This window comes from Hevea brasiliensis, chromosome 10 (assembly GCF_030052815.1).
Source record: "Hevea brasiliensis isolate MT/VB/25A 57/8 chromosome 10, ASM3005281v1, whole genome shotgun sequence".
NCBI classification, from domain to species: domain Eukaryota; kingdom Viridiplantae; phylum Streptophyta; class Magnoliopsida; order Malpighiales; family Euphorbiaceae; genus Hevea; species Hevea brasiliensis.
Window position 1 is genome coordinate 2,357,673 of NC_079502.1, and position 22,782 is coordinate 2,380,454.

General features: G+C 27.9%; 1 protein-coding gene and 1 non-coding gene across 3 annotated transcripts; both read right to left on the reverse strand.

The window, feature by feature from the left end:
* Positions 1-1,416: 1,416 nt before the first annotated feature.
* On the reverse strand, positions 1,417-10,094 carry LOC110634931 (proteasome subunit beta type-5). 2 transcript variants are annotated; one of them, XM_058128894.1, is made up of 9 exons: positions 9,930-10,094; positions 9,631-9,694; positions 9,432-9,548; positions 9,213-9,342; positions 4,285-4,391; positions 2,975-3,109; positions 2,794-2,897; positions 1,975-2,075; positions 1,417-1,791 (listed from the first exon to the last, which is right to left on the reverse strand). In XM_058128894.1, the coding sequence occupies exons 3-9, from the start codon at positions 9,543-9,545 to the stop codon at positions 1,664-1,666; spliced, it is 819 nt and encodes a 272-aa protein (XP_057984877.1). In that variant the 5' UTR covers positions 9,546-9,548; positions 9,631-9,694; positions 9,930-10,094; the 3' UTR covers positions 1,417-1,663. The 2 variants fall into 2 exon arrangements, with proteins under 2 accessions (XP_057984877.1, XP_057984876.1); XM_058128893.1 differs by lacking the exon at positions 9,631-9,694 and having other exon boundaries at positions 9,930-10,093.
* A 64-nt stretch (positions 10,095-10,158) lies between these two features.
* TRNAL-UAA (transfer RNA leucine (anticodon UAA)) lies at positions 10,159-10,241 on the reverse strand. The gene has a single exon. It is a non-coding gene; the product is annotated as a tRNA-Leu (tRNA).
* Positions 10,242-22,782: the final 12,541 nt, after the last annotated feature.

Genomic DNA, 22,782 nt, shown 5'->3' on the forward strand with positions numbered 1-22,782 from the left:
TTCTTAAGTTGTGCTTCAAAATAATTGGAATACAATTTTGGAATACAATTATTGAAAATTCTTGTATAAATCCAGTTTATCATCTATCCAATAATAAATAAGTCTCATTATAAATTTATTTTATATTTTAAGTCTATAATGAACCAAATTAAGACAAGAAAAATCCTATGATATTATTATTATTATTATTATTATTATTATTATTATTTGAGACAGTGGCATGTTATGAGAGGAGTTGATATTATTATAACTCCATAAATAACACAATAATATAATATTTATTATAATTTTATCAATATGCAAGATGTGCTCAATAGGTAAATTATAGTAGGAAATCATTTTCTTTCGTATTAGCTAGCAGAATCACTTTGTTCTTATAGTAAGAGACAAAAAAGAAGAGTCCTAAGGAGAGATACATTCCCAGCTAAGGAAGAGGAAGAGTTGAAAAGTTTAGAAGCATGAAGTACCCATTACTTCGTATTGAAGGGATGTGAATTTTTCTTTATTTGAGAATGATTGAGAGGATGTAATTGATTTGGTATTTAATGGATTCTTACCCTGATTGGCATTTTGTTCTTCAAATGCGTCCCAACAGTAAAACTAGTTCAGTCAAATATGTCCTTAGCATAAAATAGAATAGGGTCTACCTAAGCATATACAATAGGCCTCTCATGAACCCCCTTATGCACATTAGCACCTTCATCTTCAAACTTCCTCTGCACTAATCATTTACTGAGGTCCCATCTTCTCCTGAGTTACATGGCAATTTATGAGAAGCTGTTCAGGAAAGGGCTCATCTTTATGACCCTAGTCCGGAACTTAAAGCCCAAATCATTCACGAGTACCTAACCATAAATACATCCTTGCCAAATATGAGATGAAATTGAGAGCATGAACGTGATGGAATACGGAATGCACCAGAATTCCAAAATAGCACCTTCATGCGCTATGTAGGTTGCAGTTTTGAGAGACCATCAAACCCCCAGTGAACATACTTCAGTAACTCCAGCCCATTTTGGAAGAGGGAGGGCATGGGAGGAGGAGAGAAAATGGGACTACAGGACCCACATGTTAAGAAACATGCTTGACCCATTTTCTCTTATCCTCGTAGTTTGGGATGAAGGGTTAGTTGCTGTTTCTCTTTCCCTCCTCTTTCCCAAATGCATAAACCAAGAACCATTACTGCAGCAGACGCCACGCATTACAACGCAAAGCCCAACTGCTGCTGGTGACACAGCAAGGGATTTCAAAGCCTTCCGCTAAACTCTACCTTGCGAAACCTATAATTAATTATTGATACATCATTTCTCATTGCTGCAAACTGCCTAAGCCAACACAGTCTACAATCCAGGATTAAGCACACAGATCCAAAATAGAGTTTCAAGTAACATTTCTAAAAAGCAGCAAGAAAGCAACTACAAAATTCTCCTTTTTTCTTTTTTTTTTTTTTTAATGGCTAAGAGCAACAGAATTATATAATGGAAAGATAATAACAATATTCTCATGGCATTGACAAAAAGCCAAATCAATCCATGAATTGTTCCAGGAATTAACCGAAGAACACCAATAGTTAGCAGTTTCAGGTACATGAGATGTATTGGGGGCCATCTCCATCAGATACCATGAAAGAGGGGAGGAAGTGTCCAACCTGAGCAAGGTTTTCTCATGCCCCTGCTACTTCAACCATCTCCTGTTCCACTGTACTGGGCATAACTGGATAGTATTTGTAGTGGAGTTCTCCAACATCATCGCCAGATAGCTTCTTCCATCCATTTGGTCCCACATAATAAACTAATTTACAAATACAAATCCAATCCAGATTAACTCATTAAGGCGTGATGTATGCACAAAAGCATAAAGAAAAAGACAGAACACATAAAGATATGCACAAATGGGTGTACACGTGCACATGCATACACACACCTACATATATATATATATAGAGAGAGAGAGAGAGAGAGAGAGAGGAGGTACCGCTAGCAACTCCACCACTGGCTCCATCTCGGAATGTAGCATGATAAATAGCCCTTCTAGCCAACTCTGCAGCTTCTTCAATTGACAAATCATACCGGTATCTGAAGTGTCACATAATAATATAAACATTAATTATCAACCACATTACTAAGAAAGCAAGACAAGGAGAGAGAGAGAGAGAGAGAGAGAGAAACTTCAGCCTCACTGCTCCATTGAGCCAATAATAATGAGAGCATGCTGTAATTTTGTTGGACAAGGCAACATCCAAAGCTAATCAACACGGAAATTGATGAATTGACAAGAGAGGTAATGAGGTATACATATCTGGCTAGCGGTTGGAATGTTGAGTCAGTGGCCATCAATTGTGAATTGTTAATAAGAAAATAACTCATTCCTTGTGACAACCAAATAGTAGGAGTTGAAATGACAGTCCACCTAATTTCTTATCCTGTGTGTATTCTCCATAACCATCGCACAATCGTGTCTAACCAATTTCAAAATCTATTATAAAAGCTCTTCTTCTTTTTGCCACCCCAATGGAAACACAAGTCCTCAGAAAACTTCAAAACCCAGTAAATAAAATTTTGTATTTGCTTCTTGCTATTTGATCATTATTGTCCATATTTTCAAGCTTTGGCATCAAGCATCCCAAAATTAATGCAGTACTAGTTTAACCCAGTAAATAAGATAAAAATGTACTTTGAAAGAGAAATTTCTTTGTAAATGCTTGATAATTATTTGATATGAAAAAGGACTCAAACATCATATACCAATTGACAATGTTTTTAAGGAAAAATCGTAAACAGTAAAATAACTCACCCACTATCTAGTACCCCATAAGCATATGGGGAACCAGATCCAACGGAGAACCTTGTTCCTTTCAGCCTTCCCCCTTCACTGTCCACATAATACAATCCAGGACCCTGCAGCAAGAAGATACAGCTTATGCAACTTAACAATTGAAAACCATGACACGGTATGGTGAATTCCATTTTATTACCGTTTCATCCCATCCAGCAATCATGGTCCCAACAGAAAGACCCATTCCACGGTAGGAGTACAGTATGTTTGCCAGAAGCTTTGATGCCCCTGTAACTGAAATTCTACGCTTGTTTGCCAATTCATGTAGCCGACACTGAGTCATGCCAAATAATTTCCATTAGCACTTGGAAAACAAATTACGATAAACATCAAAGGAATCCTAAATTAAATTGAAATTAAAGGAAGAATAATGCTGGTGATTTCATATCCAATCATATGCAAAAGCAAATACCTAGGCATATATATAGGCACTAAAACTAGTTACCATCCAAGGTTATCAGGAAGCAAGGATCACATATTGCCAGAGGAAGTTTATCTCAAACAGGGGGAAACTGGAAAAATAATCCCCAATGCTAACACATTCAGTCTGAGGCCAAGGTGAGGTAGAGTTAAGCTGCTCAAGTGATAATAGTCTATTGGTTAAAAATGTGTACATTTGTCTTATGAAGTCATTTAATGTGACAAAAGTGTCAAGGAGAAAAACCAGGGCTAAAAGGTCAAGTGTGATTTAGTGACATTTGTAACAGACATTGTATGTATATATAGAGGCACCATCAACTGCTAGCAGAAATTGTCCCCAGGTGAAATGGCAATATTATCAGACTTCAACAGGTATAAGCTTCCAGTGTATTCCCTTCTTGCTGATATACATTAAATGAGGAAGAACATCTAGCAATAATGTTTGTAATCATCCCCTTATTTTAGAAAAATGTTTTAATTATTTTCACATTTTTAAGTAGGTTTTTTAGTTGCTGAGTGCAATTCAATATAACTAGCTCCCTGATAGTAAATCATTACTCTATGTTTCCTGCAGAAACATAATGATGTAAAAGTAAGATTAATTGTACGAACTAAAATGAAGTAATGAACAATATGTATTAGTCCTACATAAAAAATAAATCAAGCAGCCACGAAAAATGCATGCAACAGGGTGTAGAGATATTTTGGGCTGTAGGCTGCAGGGAGTTCTCAATCTATTCTACCTAAAAATGAATGTCTACATCTGCAATTGCCTGGCAGGTCAACAAAGAACAATAATCCAATTTCTTTATAAAAAGCAATAGTTTGCAAATAAATTATTAGCATTTTCCAAATGATCAGAACTGGCACAAAGCATATAATAGACAACTGCTAGCGTACAATATTAGCTACAATTTTCAGTTTGACATGATCCTTTCCACAGATATCATCACCCTCTTCACTGCCATAAGAAGCGAACAGGTCCATTGCATAGGACAACATTTGAGAAAGTAACAAAAAATGCATTACCTTAATGCCCAGATTTCTGTGCCAAAACTGGCAGTCTGCAGCTCCTCCAGCCATTGTACCAAGCATGTAAGGATTGATTTCAATGATTTTTTTAACCGACTGTGATGCTGAAAAATCCAGCAGGAAAACTTGTATTAAAAAAAAATTGCTAAGAGCAATTAACACATAACTTGGAATAACCTAAGCCAATTTCCTGAGCACAAGTAAAAAAATGATGCATCCTAATACAGAATGCTTGTAATAAGCGAAGGTTTTTGTGGCTCCCATATGCAACACAATTAACAAAGCACTTAATTGCAAATAAAATTAAATAAGAAAAATAGCATACCACACATCTGAACTAACAAGACTTGTTATAAATAGCTTATATTTTAGATAGTATAAAGAGAAAGAATTCCTATATTGTTAAAATATAAGAAAGTGAAGGAATGACAAAAGTGAAATGTGCATAGAATTATATATATATAAATAAATATATATTATTCTATTATGGCATTTGGCACGTATATGTGTGAAATAAAATATTTATCTTATTGTAATTTTTATAAATAAATTACGAACAGATGTATTTATTAACAAGTAGATATGTCTATTAATAAACAGACATGTCAATTCTATACAAACAGTCACAACTATTTGTATAAGTGTCTGTTAATAAACAGACATGTCTATTTTATACAAAAAGTCACAACTGTTTGTATAGGTATCTGTTAATAAACAGACATGTCTATTCTATACAAACAGTCACAACTATTTGTATAGGTGTCTGTTAATAAACAGACATGTCTTTTACACAAACAGTTGTATCTACTTCTACTTTTTCTTTTCTTCTAGTCTCTCTAAATTCGGTTCGTATAAAGAGTTCTTAAATGAAATCTTCAGGAGTTGCTGTCTGCAGATATTAGACTTTGTTGTATCCTGAAGGTATATTGTCATAACCTTACAGCAATCTAGTGGGGCCAATTAATACCTTAAAGATAGTGATTCATTATGCCTCAAAGCCTATTCTACACCCACTGCCTCAATAATTTTAAGGTATTAATCGCAATGGAGTCTAAGGCTGTTTCCGTGATGAATCAAGAATTCGTGAAACTTGATCGTTTTGATGGGACAAACTATGTTCGCTGGAAAGACAAGATGTTATTCTTACTCACCACATTGAAGATTTCTTATATACTTGATCCAAGTCTGCCTGCCATTTCACCACCAACTCCAGAAGATTCTAAACAAGTAAAAGCAGATCGGGACAAACGTGAAGAAGATGAATTGCTATGCAGAGATCATATTCTTAACAACTTGTCAGATAGGCTATATGATCTATTTACTTCTGTCAAGTTTCCAATGGAAATCTGGAAATCACTGGAGTTCAAATACAACTCAGAAAAACAAGGTGTGGATAAATTTCTCATCATGAAATATTTTAAATTCCAAATGATTGATAATATATCTGTTATGGATAAGTCCATGAGTTGCATATCTTTGTTTCAAAGTTTAAGGATTTGAAAGTGGCAGTTCCTAAATCACTACCATTATGAGGAATAATAACATATCATACTTCTAGTTTGAATGATTATAGAAAGAAATTACTGTATGCAACATACGACTTTCTTAAACAGATTCAGAAACACTTACACATTGAAAAGTTTTTTATGTGATAATTTGTCTTTATGTTGATGACATGCTTATAATTAGAATGATTATAGAAAGAAATTAGAATGATTATAATAATTAGAATGATTATAGGAATAATAACACATCATACTTCTAGTTTGAATGATTATAGAAAGAAATTACTGTATGCAACATAAAACTTTTTTCTTAAACAAATTCAGAAACACTTACACATTGAAAAGTTTTTTATGTGATAATTTGTCTTTATGTTGATGACATGCTTATAATTAGAAGAAATATAAGGTTATATTATGATGTTAAAGCTCATGGTGAATGTGTTAAAGAAGGTAATAAGATTTATGTGCATAAGTCGAAAAACACTTTTTGTATGCATAAATCCCAATTCATATTGATTGTGTATATCACTAACTAGGTATGGATATTTATCTCATTTTGAAAGAGTTATGTCTGTTCATTAAAAGGTATCAAAATGAACTATTTATTATCGATAGTTATATCTGTTTTAAAATGTGTGAATGAACAAATATAATTGTTCTAAGAGATACAAAGTGAATGGTTGTATCTGTTTTAAAAGGTATAAGTAAACAGATGTAATAATTCTAATAGATACAAAGTGAACTGTTGTATACGTTCGAAGAGATGTAAATGTTTTATAAATAGCAGTTTGGAACAAAAAATCTTTTGTCTCTTCTCTTCATTTCTACCTACAATCAACACTATTATTCTTTAATTCATTCTTGGGAGAATTTTAAAATTAATGTCTTAGAATTATATTTTGGTTATTATCCTGGAGTGATCTGCTTAAACTACCCAGCTATAACATAATGGGGGTTTTGCTTTTCGCCAATCTCATTATGTTGAGAAAATATTAAATAAATTTAATCATTTAAAAGTCAAATAAGCAAAAAATTCCATATGATGTTTCTTCCAAATTAACTGAAAAAATTCTGGTAGGGCAATTGCTCAAATTGAGTATATTACTGCTATTGATGACTTTATATATGCTATGTATTGTACAAGACCTGATATTGTTTTCGCAGTATGTAAATTATCAAGTTATACTAGTAATATTAGTATGAAATACTAGAAAGAAACTTCAAGGGCTTTTGGATATTTAAAAGGAATTATAAACTATGGATTGTTCTGTGATAAATTTTCAATTTTGTTAAAACCATATAAAGAGTTATATCCACACAAAGAATTGTGTCCCTTGGCCAAAAGATGTAACCAAATGAAAAAATGATATTCTTCTTAATAGTTACATGCATGAAGAGATGAATTTATTGGCCAAAAAAGGTTGGTATATTTTGAGTAGTAAATATAAGAGTCTTACAAGTCATTTGTAAGAAGTGACAAAAGGACAAATGAGTATGCATTTGTGTGTGCGTGTATGTGCAAGTTTAGCTTGGTTCTTTATTTTTGGATGCTCTCATTTTAAACAAGTTATGGAACAATTTATTTCTGCAAATAAGGTATATATCTAGACTGTGAATTATTTATATAGTTCATGTTATAAACATGTAATTGCATGGTAGACTAATGAAACAATTATAGTGGAGATCCTAGGGTTATATAAATGTCAGTTGGATAACTAGTGCTAAGGATAATAAGTCAACCTTTGGTTGAGTGTATACTTTAGGTGGAGGTGCTGTTTCTTGGGTATTAAAGAAACAAACTTATATAACTTATTCAATGGTAGAATCCGAATTTATAACTTTGGCAAATTGTGGTAAAAAAGCAGAATGGCTGAAAAACTTATTACCGGATATTAAGTTGTGGCCACAACCTGTGCCATCTATTTCTTTATATTATGATAGTCAAATCATGATGGCTAAAGCTTATAGTAAAATATACAACGGAAAGTACATACATATAAGCTTAAGACATGAAAATGTAAGATAATTAGTCTCTAATTGTGTTATTAACATACTTATGTTAAATCCTATAATAATCTAGCAAATCCTTTAATAAAAGGGCTCTCGAGAATTATGATCATAAGTACATGTGCTGATTAGGATTTAGAATATTTCATTAAATTTACTAATGATGGGAACCCTACTTTATAGTATTATTACTAAATAAAGTTTAAAGAGTAATAACAAGTCATTAGTAAATGTTGTAATTAAGCACTTAGTATACTAAGTTAATGGAATGAGGATGAGTATTTCTACTCTTAATGAAGTTTAATATTATTACAAAGGAAACTTCAGCTATATGAATATAAGAAGTGGTGCCGCTTCAACAAAAGTGAGAATAACTTTTATAAGTGTTCATAAAAACAGGAGGTAGCACAAGGCCATATTCGTGCTAAAATTTTGGTGAACGTTAAGTCGAACTAATTGATTCGTGTGTATAGTATTTTCGGTTCAATTTAATAGGAATCTAGGTTTAAGCTAAGGCCACTATAATTTCTTTAGAATTTTGAAATACTTATACTGAGGAAAAATTTAAATCGAAAGATACTTTTCATTATGCACGAAACAATGGGATCTAACAATACAAGCTAAGTGGGGAATTGTTATAAATAGCTTGTATGCTAAATAGTATAAAGCGAAAGAATTCTTATATTGCTAAAATATAAGAAAGTGAATGAATAGAAAAAGTGAATTGTGTATAGAATTATATATACAAATAAATATATATTATTCTATTATGGCACTTAACACGTATATGTGTGAAATAAAATAATTATCTTATTGTAATTTTCGTAAATAAATTACAAACAGATGTATTTATTAACAAGTAGATATGTCTATTAATAAACAGACATGTCAATTCTATACAAACAGTCACAACTGTTTGTATAAGTGTCTGTTAATAAACAGACATATCTATTTTATACAAAAAGTCACAACTGTTTGTATAGATATCTGTTAATAAACAGACATTGTCTATTATATACAAACAGTCACAACTATTTATATAGGTGTCTGTTAATAAACAGACATGTCTTTCACACAAACAGTTATATCTATTGAAGATAGATAGATATGTCTATCCAAAAAAAAGTTGCTATAACTTTTCATTCTTTATAAATATGGATGAGTTTTTCAATCCAGATATATACTACTTCTAATTTTTCTTTTTTACTTATAGTCTCTCTAAATTCAATTTGTATAAAGAGAGGGAAATCTTTAGGAGTTACTATCTGTAAATTTCAGACTTTTTTATTGTATTCCAGAGATATATTGCCATAATCTTAAAGTCAATTAATACTAAGTCTATTCTACCCACTGCCTCAACAAAACTCATATCTAATAAAATTACCATACAAACATGACAGAAGAATAACTTACAAATATAGCCTCCCATGCTAGCTCGAGAATCAGCAGCGACCATGACACCCTCTTTAAAAATGAAAGCGAGAGTGGTTGTCCCTCTGGCAGGCTTCACCATTTGTATAGCTTCCTTCTGGAACCCATCAAACTGACATAGAGGGGAAAAAGTTCATCTTTTACGCAATTCCTCTTGCTCTCCACGATTGTAGAAATAAAAACAGTCAAATTAAAACTCACATCAGTAGTAACGGGAAGCTCAAAAGAAGGCGCAGAAGAAAACCCATCAACCAGCTCGCTGGTCACTCCAAAGAGAGGTGCCGCCGATTCAAGACCGCTAGTGTCAAGCTTCATGATCTAAGACCAAGTAAAACACACAAATCTCCAAAAATTAGTCCAACAATAACAAAACCCTTAATCTTATATGCAAAAAATCCACCTCTATTCCTCTATCTTTTGGCTGAGAGAGTGAAACACAAACCACAAAACCTTCAAATCTCCACCTGAAACACGTCCTAATGAAAAACGTACTTATCTAGTGTCGTATGAATTTAAAAACCTTGGACTCGTTATCCTCATGTGTTTTGCTTTCCAAAATTTTCTCACAGCATAAAAATTAAAGCTATCGAATTGATTAACTGCATGATCGGGATTGGGACTGGTATTGGAGTATATAAACCCTAGAAATAGATCAATGCAGAGATGGCTTAGCAACGAAGCTGATGGAGAGTAACGCACCTTTAGATAGATTGAAAAAGGAAGGAAAATGAGCAAAGATCGAAAGCTGAGAAGCCGAAGATTTGACAATAATGGAGGAAATTGCTTGGAGAAGCAATAGATACGGAAGCAGAGAGTAGGGAGTTTCTTGTGCTACGGGCAAGAACCAAAGAAGTGGCGACTTGGACCGGGCTTCGAAATGGGCCTCATTGGACCACAATCTAAACAAAAATCATAAGCCATTAAATTTTGCTGGCTATGGGGTTCGAACCCATGCGCACTTATGTGCAGAAGATCTTAAGTCTTCCCCCTTAACCTCTCGGGCAAACCAGCTGCCTATGGCAACTGTGAAGATTAAGTATTTATAATAAAGTGAGAACATTCGGTGGGCTTTGAACATCGTAATTAAAGTTGGAAACACCACATGTGGTGCAGCTGAGGGCAGCCATTTTGGGTGTTTCCAATCCAATGGGGTCATGAAATGGCATTCTTTAATTTTCCAAGACGACAAGCAGTTTTCATGCAAAGAACTTGGACAGAATCCTAACTATGAAGAATTCAATATTGCCCTACATTTCCCCACCATTTCCATTCATTTGAATTTTCTTTTCTTGTGTTTATTTATTATAATTATAAAAATAAAATTGTTCTAATTTAAGTTCAAATAAATAATTATCATTAATAAATTTTAATTCAATAATAATTAAATTGTTTTTAGAACCAATTTAAACTTAATTAAAGTTAAATAAAAAATAATTCTATATCAAGTTAAAATTTGATTCTATTTATTGAAATTGAATTAATTCAATTGTAAATTAAAATTAATCAAAATTAAATTGATTAAAAATAAATTTAAAATAAAATAAAATTGATCGATTTAATTTTAAATTAAAATTGAATAAAAAAAATAACCGTTAAATTTTATCAAATTGATACTAAAATTGAGTTTAGTTCTTAATTAAAGAAACCCTAATGAGTAATGGCACCTTTATAATTAGGGGTGAGCACTATTTGATTTGAATTAGATAAATTAAATTAAATTAAATCATTTTAATTTAATAATTCAACTCGATTCAATTTTAAATTTTAATAATTTTAGTTATTTCAATTCGATTTGATTTCACAAAAAAAAAAAACCAAAAGAGTTATTTTTATTTTTAAATTACTTTATTTTTATATTCAATAATTATATTATACATATATAAATTATTTAATTTAGTTGATTAATAATTTTTAGATTCAAATTAATGTCAAAATTAAATTAAATAACTTAAAAATTAACTCTAAATAAAAAATTAATCAAAATTTAAAAATTAATTAATTTAAATTAAATTAAATTGAATTAAAATTATTTATTTGTATTTAATTTTTTATGTATTTTAATTTTGTTTTATTTTAAAAATATAATAATTTAATTTTAATAACTAAATTCGATTCTATTTGAATTTAATGCTCAGCGACATGTGTAATGTTTGAAATTGAGGGGAAAAAAATGTCAATGGCAAGCCAGGAATCAAATAAGTGGGGCTCACATCCAATGATGTTGTGACAATTTAATCATCTCTTTGGACTTTGCGCACTCTTAATTGGTGGCAGCATCAGAGGCTAGAAGCTGCTGGTGGCCAATAATAGTAATACTTATTATATATATATATATATATATATATATATATATATATATTATACTAAAAGAGAACACTTTTATTATTATTAAGTACAATAAAAGAATTTTTTTACCCCTTTATTTTGCTTCTTCTACATTTTTTTTTATGATCCCTTTATTTTATTAAAATAATTTTATTTATAATAAAATATAATTCATTGTTCAAATAATAATATTGTTATTATTTTGCCAATTAAGATTCTTGTTTTTAATGTCTTTATTTAAAAAAAAAAACTTTTATTTTATTTTTAAAAATAAAATTTTTTTAATTTTCATTTCATTATTATTTTATTTTTTAAAATTTTTACATGATATATTTTGAAAATTTTAACATATTATTCTATTTTTTTAATTAATTGAATTTTCTAAATTAGAACATGAAAGTTTAAGAACAGTATTATGCTTTATTTGAGATAGATTAATTAATTTACTTTTTTAACTAATATTAGTATTATTTATTTTACAATTAGAATCCACATTTAAATATATAGATCTTAAACTAAAACTATATACTCATAATTTATGAAGTGAAAAATTAAAATTTTATTTTATTTAAATTAATTAAATAATTTTAATAATTATTGGTATATAAAAATTTTATTTATAAGATATAGGTATAATATTTTATATTTTTAAGAAATTATAGTTAAATAAATTTTTAATATAATTTTTATTAATTATATTAATATAGAAAATATAAAAAATAAAACCGCAGCGCCAGTGCGGGCTTCATGCTTGTAAAATCGAAATTCAAGAAAGAAATAGCCATGTAATGTTTGTTATCACCTATTCATTGATGTATGCATGACAATCATGATTATATTATATATTTAGTAATAATTTAATAATTTTAATATAATAAAATAATAATTATATAATAAATTATTTATATTTAAAATAAAATAATTATCATTAAAAGTATATATAATTATTTATTTTAATATTTTTACTTATCGTCGATACTTATTCCCAAATTGTTATTATCACTCGTCACTTTTGCTATTAACACCATCATTTGATCACTCTTATTATTATTATTATCATTTTGTTATTGCCACTATTATTATTATCAATCCATTATCACTTAACTATTATTGTCGTTATCATCACTTGGCTACTATTACCTCTAGTACTACCACTCTATTATCACCATTATCGTCACCACCTAGATACCACCATTATCACTGTCACCACCACCGTCACTTTAATGATAAATTGATAATAGTAAAAATATTATTAGTGAAAATTAAATTATTTAGTAAAATATTATTATTATATATATAAATAAATATGATATTGTATTATTGTAATACTCTGTATATTATATTATATTATAATTATAATTTTATTACATAATTAATTATATTAATTACATTATATTGTGCTAAACGTAACTAAATATTATTTAAAACAAAGTCTAAAAAAACTCACAAAAAATTAAAAAGAAAGACTTTTCAAATTTTAATAAATTTTATAAGTTGACATAAATAAATTATAGATTATTAAGTAAGTAATTTGAAAATTAAATATTTATTTTATAATGTAAAACTTTTCTTAAAATATAAAAATTAAATTAATCATGGTGAGTGGTTAACATATAATTTGGGTTTTTTTTAATCTAATTTTAGTTTTAATTAAAATAGGTGTTGCTAAGTGTATCGAATACCTCAAAAACAATACAAATATCTATGAATTAATGGCCGATAAAAGATATGGAAAACAGACTAACATGCTCAAGACTTCTTTGATTCGATGGTTATAGTCTTTCTAACAAGTATTTTATAGATTTGTATTTAAAATATATTAAATTAAATATAATAAAATTAATATATTTAAGTGTTTATTTTTTTTAATAATAGTATAATAATTATATAAAAAAACAATCTCAATTCATTTAAACTAATTTAATAACTATTATATGACCGCAAATACTTGAGGTGCTAGTCTCAGTCTTATAATTGAAATCGAATTAAAATTTTGATATGATTTTAATTTATTTTTTATTGTTTTGATTTCGATTCGTTGTAGTTCTTAATTTTTTAATTCTAATTTAGTTCTATATGATTCTTTAAATAATTTTATGTAATTACTTAAATTATTAATGTTGCTCCTAGCTTTTTTTTAATTTTTCATAAAATTTAAATTTTAAAATAAGCTATTAATACATGATATATTACATAATATATATTTTAATTATTTGTAAATTATATAATTTTTATTTATATAGTTTATATGTAATTTAAAATTAAACATATTATATAATATAATAATATAAAAATATCACGTAACATGTCTTTTATTTATTTATATTATGTAATGTTTAATTATAAAATATAAATATAATTATAAATTAACTGCATGCATAGTATAATAGTATCTCTATAATTAATAATTATAAAGTAATTTAATGTATTTATAATTAAAATTATTAAAAAATAAATAAAATATAATATTTAGTTATATATATATTAAAACTGTATAATATATTTGAAAAAATCATAATAAATATGCGTAAAGTTAATTTTAATTCAGATTTTATTAAAAAATAAAAATTAAATTAAAATATCAAAATAAATTTAATTTAATATAATTTTTTAATTTAATTTTTGAGTCTCAAATCGTACACCAATCTAATAAATATAATAAAAATAACATGGGGAATATTATGAAAAGGACTTTTACCTTCGATTTTGTTAATTTAAATTTTTTTTAGATTAAATATTAGGGCTTTTGAGTACTTGCCTCCCATACAAAACAATTTTTTATTTTCTGACATATATAATTAAAGTATTGGGAAGTTGTTAGCAATGGCTTACGCTTGTGGTTGTGGTGTTTATCAGCTATAATTTAATAAGTGTCTCAGATATCCATTTATAAACTTTAAAAATAAGTTTATTTATATAAATTAAAAAAAATAAGTTAACTTTTTATTTTAGTATTTATAATTTATGATTATAAATTAATTTAATTAAGTGTTTTATTATATTATTTTCATTTAATTTTTAAAATTTTATAATATGTTTTATTTAATTTTTTTATTCATTTTATAGAGTATTTATTTTAATTTATAAGATGATCAAATAAATTTATAAGTTTTACAAATAGATAACTTATTTGCTTATAATAATTTTTCAGCTTATAAATTTAACTGATAATGTAACACCTCTATTTGTATAACCTGGTATATTTCAAATTAAGGGATTAGAATCATACTTAAGACAATTAGATAAACCATAAACACAAATAATTAGTAATGTTCAATTAGTTAAGTATAAATAAGAAAAATGTAAGAAGTTAAATGAGTCACAGAGATGGGTGACCTTCTGAATGAAGTCATTTTAAACTCAAATTTCAACCGTAAAAGTGACTCCTTAGGACCCTTATGAACACATGAAAAGAGAAAATCAAGAAAAAGCAAATAATTAGGTCAGAAATATGGAATTACTTGCAAACCGGATGAAGCAATTTGGTCAATTGACCCGAGTCGACTCGACCTAATCACAAATAAAATCGGAGAAAAGAAAGTTTTGGGATCAATAATTAAATTAAAGAACTATTGAAGAATTAAAGAAAAAGAAAAAGAATAAAAATGATACTTATTACATCATGATGATGATATCATATAAGATGTCAAAATTAATTTTAATTTTCCAATCTTTTTTGACCAAGTCAATTATGGGCATAAAAACAAAAATTCAAAAAGATTTTTTTTTCACTTCTTCTTTTGCTTATTCCCGTAGCTCTCTCCTCTCCCTCTCTTCTTATTTTGTTCCACCATTTTTAAGCAAGAAAAGCTTGGAATTCTTTGGTTCCTTTCCATAAATCCTCTAAATCCCAACATTAAATCTTATCCCTAGACCTAGATAAACACTTTGGGAGCAAGAAGGAAAAGAAAACTTGGAGAAGTGAAGAATTAGGAAATCTACAAATTGAGGTAAGTGCAATTTCAAGTTTGGATTCTTATGGAATTCATGAATTTGAGTTTATGTGTGATGAAATTGCATTTGAAATAAAAGAAATCATGCTTAAATAAGGGAAGAAAGAATGTGGCAGCCATAAAACCCTAAGGTTTTAATGGTATTTAGTTAGGTTAAACATGAAATATTGGTAAATAGATGTTATATATGTGATTGTATAATTAGATTACATGAATTGTGAAGATTGGACAAAGTTAGGGTTTTGGGACTTAGGGTTTATGAACAAAAAATGTAAGAAATGAGTAAATGGTGTCTTGGACCTATTGTGAAGTAAAAAATGATCAATAATGACCAAAGGAGATGTGTGGGAATTGTTAGAATGAAAGTCAAATTCGTAGGGTAAATGGTCATGCTGCTAGCAGCATGACCAAGCCAACTTTGAAGGATCAAAACGGAAATTTTACAAATCCAATTGATATGCCACCAATTGAGGTTGAAAATAGACATAAAATGACACAATTTTCATTAAGGAACCATGCCCAAAAACTAACCAAAACCTAGTGAACCAATTGACTAAAGTTGGTTAAGAGCAGTCTGCCACTGCACAAACTGACCAAATGAATAGTATTTGTTCATTTGGTCATAACTCGAGCTAGGAAGGTCAAAATTACCTGAAATTTTACCAGTAATTAGATAAGATATAGATCTAAAACTTTCATGAAGAACAGCAACCCAAATTATGCCATTAACCTAATCAAATTATTGAGCAAAGTTGAGTTACTGAACCTGCAAAACTGCAGAATTGCCATTTGAATAGTAAAGTTTCAATGGCTATAACTCTCTCTAGAAAACTCCGATTTAGGTGAATCTTGAACCGATGGAAACCTAAGACATAGTAGAACATTTCGTATGAAGGAAATTAGACCAAATTATGGACTTAACTCGATCAAATTATTGAACGAAGTTGGATAAAAAATCTGCCAGAACCAAAATTGCAGCATGAACAATGCACGTGAACAGTAATTGTATTTTGGCTATAACTTGAGCTACAAAACTCCAATTGGGGTGATTCAAAAAGGAGAATAAACTTAAGACAATGGGGAACATTTTCTATGAAGAAAGTTTTTCCAAATTCCAACAATAAAGTGACCAATGGAATAGTGCAACTTGGGACACCAAAATTGAAAATTTGGCAATTTTGCCTAAAAGGCTTAAGTTTTGAGAAAATGACCAAAACCAACAAGTTTAGTGACCAAAATGTGGTATGTGGGTGAAGTTGGAGTTCCCATACTTATTAAGCCTTAGAAAGTCAACTATTTGACTTGAATAGTGTAGTGAATAGTAACCCGAAACACAAAAATTTCGAGAACGTCGAATTTAACACATTAGAACCAGGTAAATGTGAAACTAAATTTATTTTGGATTTATGTTAAGTTCTAGTACTGAAACATTATAAAATTGTATGTTTCAGTTGAAAATAATACCAGGAAAAAACCCGAGGAACCGAGTCAAGGCCAAGAGGCGACTCGCTTGAGGTTTGTGCATAACGTATACTTTTTGTAATCATCTTTTGCATACTGTTTTGAATAATGTGAAATATTGGATTATGGCATTCTTATGATGTTTTGATTTAAATTGTTGAAAGTTATTATATATATTGAAATGACAATGTTTAGCAAATTGTTAAGATAAGTTTTGAAACCACAGTGTCATGACCATATATTTGAACACCTCACTAGCACGACTAGTGGGGGTAATTAGTTTCGAATTTTGATTCATTCTCTGGAGAAGTGTTGAGGTGTGCGAGAAGAGGATGTGAATGGATATCCATATATTTGAGCTAGCTAGCCTTGTGATGTGATTTCTCTTTAGCCTCTGGCTATTGAGATTCTATTTGTTTCGAATGGCATGATCTAACTGTGGGTTTTATGAAATGTGTTTTGATACTTTGAAATGAACGTGGTTTGCATTAAAATCTCATAATTCATGTTTTGTGTTTAATGCTCATGTTTAGTCAAATTTGTGAATAAATGTGATTTTATTTTTGCATAAAGATTATTTTAGTATGTTGTGCACCACTGAGTCTTAGTACTCAGCGATAGCTTCTATCATCTGAGAGACTAGAGGAAAGATTGAGGATCATTCAGCTTGAAATCTTTGGGTATAATTTATACCCCAATTGTAAATATTTCTTTTGATGTATGTATTGCATATAAATGTATGGACATGTAAATGGGTCTTGAGCAGCTTGTACAAAATTTGTATGAAGTTTGTAATAAAGTTTAGTTTGTATTTCTTTTGATGTAAAGTTTTTAAGGATGTATATAAATTGTTTTATCTCAAATGAAATATGAGTGGAACTATTTTATTTAATTTGAATGAAATGTATTGCTAGTATTTTGAGGAGTATTGAATTTTGAACTTGAGAAATTGATTGAAATGATTGTGGAATTGTTGAAATTGATAGAGTTTGATTGTGAAATTTGAAATAGTGGTTGAGAAAAATTTTTAGAAGTGCTTTTTACAGGTATTTAAATAACTGGTTTCTCAAAATACAGACAGAACTCTGTCAAAATTTTTATAAAATTTGCGGAAAAATAAAATGGGCCAAAATTTTCAACTAGCTTTTCACTTAATTACATGTTTTAAATACTTATTAGAAATGCTCACCACTTATCAAAAATAAGAAAATTATTTCAAAATCCCATAAGCTAAAAAAATAAGCTGAGAGTATGACTGAAAATTTGGTTAACCGAATCGAATTCTCAACTAATCAAATTATTAATCGATTCTCAAATTATTAACTGAACCAAACCAAACCGAAAATCAAAAGAAAACCAAAATTAATCAAAACCGAAAATATTCGATCGGTTATCGTTTATAACAGAATTAACAAAAAAAATATATTTTTTATATTATTAATTATTTAATAATATATTAATAAAAATATATTTATATTCTTTTTTATTTGTAAAAAATAATAAATATGATTTAATATTAATAAGATAATAATTATAAGTTAAATATTATTATAAATTCATAAAAATAATAATTATAAATAATATATTAATAAATTATAATTAATATATTAATTAATTTAAATTTAGTTATTTCTGTTAGTTCGATCACCAAATCAAATGTAATCGAAACGATAACCGAAACTAAAAATTTTTATTATTATTAACCGAAATCCGAATTGAGCTGAATTTACTCTTACCGAAATAACCGAATTTCATCAATTCAGTTTGGTTATTCAATTATAACGGAATGATGCACGCCCCTAGTTGAGAGACTCAATTTTTCATTCCAGTGCTTATAATTGTATGCTTATAAATTAGTTTGATCAAATATTTTACTATATTATCTTACTTAATATTATTCTTAATCATTTTGATAATAAACGTGTTTATAAACTTTTTTTACTAAACACATCAACTATTTATTAGTTACTTATAAACACTTTCATTAAACACGTAACTGTTTAAAATTTTAAATAGTTTTAAGTTTCAATTAGCTTATAAACACTAGGTGCTTACAAAATAATTTTTATAAATTAATCAAAGCACCTTCTTAATTCTCTTATATTAAATTATAAAGTAGTACATTTTTTCTTTCTATTTGCAATTTTTTAGTTTTCATGTGGATAATCGATAAGCAAATCTGATTATATTAATGTAACAGTTTTAATTAAATGTCACATATCAATCAACTATGTAGAAATTTTATGAATATGTAAAATTTTAAAAATTTTCTTTTGTAATGACTAGTAGTTTTTATGAATGACATTTAAAAATATATTATTTAAAAAAATAATAATTAAATATTAATCAAAATAATTATTTCAAAGTGATAAATAATTTGAAATTAAATAATTTTTTAAAAAATAAGAAATAAAAATAAACAAAGATAATAAAATAACTAAAGTGCCTCATTAATCCACATTTCTAACCGAGACTTCATCAAACTAGTTATAGCCGTTGAAACTAATTAATCCCACTTTCAAAATTCTTTAATTATCAAACTTGAAATGATTACAATTAATCAAAATAATATTAAAAAATTATCCTTCAATCCATGAAGATGAGAATCCTTTCTTCTCACAGCAAACAACAACATGATCATAATTGGGTCAACATTGTTTTGTTTCACTCTTCCTTGCATTTTGGAACCTCATGCTATGGAAGAAGATGTCTAGCTATAGATTAAATACAAAAATAAGAGAAATTCTAATCAATAAATTGATTGTAGTGATAAGAGCTGCTGCACTTTTAATGATAAAATTTATATTCGAATTTTAGAGAAAATATTATTAGAAAGGATAGCCAGAAATTCTAAATAAATAAATAAATATGTAATATTTTTTTTAAAAAAATATAATTATTTAATTTTCATGTGGATAATCGATAAACAAATCTAATTATATTAATGTAACGGTTTAATTAAATGTCACATATTAGTCAATTATATATGAACTTGAAGAATTAAAGTCTCATTATGGATGATATTCCTTCAAATTAATCATCATAATTAAAGTTCTCCACGCCTTTTGCTTCTTCTGCTCCCCCATAACAAGACCGTCACCATTTCCTTTTTTAGCTTTCGGTCATATAAATGTCTCTTCTGTGGTCCCACATTTTCAAAAAAATTTTATTATTACTAATTTTTATTTATTTATATATATTTTTTAAGTCAACGTAATGAAGTGTCCTCATCCACCCTCATAATTTCTTTTATCAACCATAACATGCATGCATTGTTCTGATAATTTCAAGGCACGTAACTAATAATTTATAATGATTTTACGTATAATAATAATAAAATTTACAATTTACATATATCAGTATATCACTCATCTGATGAACCTAATTTTGAGTCTTCTTAAAAAAGGTAAATGTATAATTCGGTGAATTGAAAGCAAGGAAAGCAACAGAACAGAAGGAAAATCGATGGTGTCAGTCTGGAAAAGTTGAAGTTGAAATCATACGTATCTTGCATGGGAGGTAAAGATATATATGCACACATGGATATGAGAAAGTGTGTTATATTCATCGGTGGTTCTTGCGAAGCCTGACTTCCGGGGTAAGGTAGGATAATATACAGAGAGACTCCTATTTATGGCGACATTGCCTATTCCATGTGATCCTTTAAGTCTATATAATGCATACACCACACTTGGTCTTTACAACATAGTGCGATAGATTTTTTTTTTTTTTCATGCATTTAGGCTCTGCTTATTTTATGAAAAATAATTTGGATATGGAAATTATTTTCATAGAAAATAAAAAAATATTTTTCATAAAAATATTTTTCATTATTTATTTATAATGTTAAATTAATAATATATATTTATTTTATATATATATATAAGTGTTTTCACATTTCACTAAGACTATCAAAGTTTAGAAAATAGAAAATGACATTCTCTTTTAAAGGATGAAAGTCATTTTCTCTAAAAATGACTTAATTTTTCTTTTTTCAAAAAAATATTTTCCGTTGATCAATTTTTCTAAATGCTCCAAACATCAAAAAATATGCAAAATATTTTCTACAAAAATATTTCTCATGAAATAAAGGAGCATTAGAATAAATAATTTTAAAGTATTAGAAAGAATTAAAATTTCAATCCACCAATCATTCGTTCTTCATAAATAAATGACTTTGGTGATGGTAATCAATGGGCTACCATTTAGTATGATGAATTTAAGTTTTAAGGTGGAAAAATATAAAATTTTTCTTATTTAAATTTGATTTATTATAAATTTAATATATAAATATATGATTAGACCCATCTGTTAAATACACAGATCGATATTTAAAGTTTTGAAGATAATTATAATACCAGACAGGTGGATCTTTTAGTAAATTGGATAATAAAAGACTCAAAATTTTAGGTGCTGTTTGGTATAAATGAATTCTATAAAATTTTGTGAAATTCATTTATAAATATAAAATTTTGTGAAATTTATTTATAAATATAAAATTTTAGAATTTTGTTTAAATAAAAATTTATTTAGAATTATTAATAATCAATTTTATGAAATTTATTATAACTAAACAAAATTCTATCAAAATTAATAAAATTCATAAATAAATTTTAAACTTAAAATTATATATATTTTAAATAATAAAATTATATTTTTATTATATATTATTTTATTTTATTTATTCAAACATAGAACAGATAGTATTCCTCTAGGGAAGCAAAATGGTCATAAATCCAATAGTTAGTTAGCAATTGGTCAAACCCAACCTTTTGTACCCATTTCTATCATTTTAAAAGTTCCAAATTGGTCCCGCACGATAAAAGGCCTGACTTTTGAAGCAAGTGGCCGCCCAAAAGCATGTTCTATGGCAAGTGCGGCTCGATTCTGATTTGAGGATTAATTGAGAATTAGATTAAAGGATTCATTCCATTTTAATTTATTTTAATTATTAAATTTATAATTTTTTTATTGAAAAAAATAATTTTGACTCGAAATAAATTTAATTTTCATCTGATTTTAATCCATTTTAATTAACTCAAATTTGACTTTGAATCGAACCGTGGCTGAATCTAACACGACCAAATAATGACGAGAGATTAAATATAGGGCAAGCAGAAACGTGGCACGCGGACAGGATGATATGGGAAAACTATCGTCTTGTTGGTGCCCAAACATTCGTGCTGTGAGCGACACGTGTAGTCACTTTCATGTGGCATTAACGAGATATTTTCCTTTTTACCGTTGATTGTGGAGGAAATCTACACAAAAGAAAATTCCGTGAAATATGGATCTGAGTGAAGAGTAATAATTAAAGGGGGAGTAATCTGTAAAATTCGACGGTGAAAAACATGACCACGTGGACTCCGGTGAGGCCCTACTATAATAAGCGAAGAAAACGATGGATTCCTCCCTCCGGAGTCCTCCTTGGAGACATCCGCTGCCAATCAAATCCCTTTATTTTCAATTTACTAAAATGCCCTCAGAATATTCTCCTTAATATATATGTAAGGGAAGACTTGGTTGCGGCTCACCATAATTTTAAACAGAATAAAGTTTAATTTGTCTTTATACTTAGGGGAGATTTAATTTATTCTATTTTTAATTTTGTATTTAATTTAATTTATAAATTTTGATTTATGTTTAAATTAACTTAATTAATAAAAATATTATTTTTTAATATTAAAATATAATATAAAAATAATTTATTTAATATTTTAATTATATAAATTATACAATATAAAAATAATATTTTAATATCATTTTTAAAATATTTAATTATTTTGTTTAAATAATACTAAAAAATGACTTTT

What these genes read in the sequence shown, in the direction of transcription:
- LOC110634931 (XM_058128894.1), bottom strand. Translation starts at nt 9,545, where the DNA reads ATGAAGCTTGACACTAGCGGTCTTGAATCGGCGGCACCTCTCTTTGGA. An exon ending in AGCTTCCCGTTACTACTGAT is followed by an intron (nt 9,343 to 9,431) that starts GTGAGTTTTAAT and finishes CCTCTATGTCAG; the next exon opens with TTTGATGGGTTCCAGAAGGA. An exon ending in TAGCATGGGAGGCTATATTT is followed by an intron (nt 4,392 to 9,212) that starts GTAAGTTATTCT and finishes TGGATTTTTCAG; the next exon opens with CATCACAGTCGGTTAAAAAA.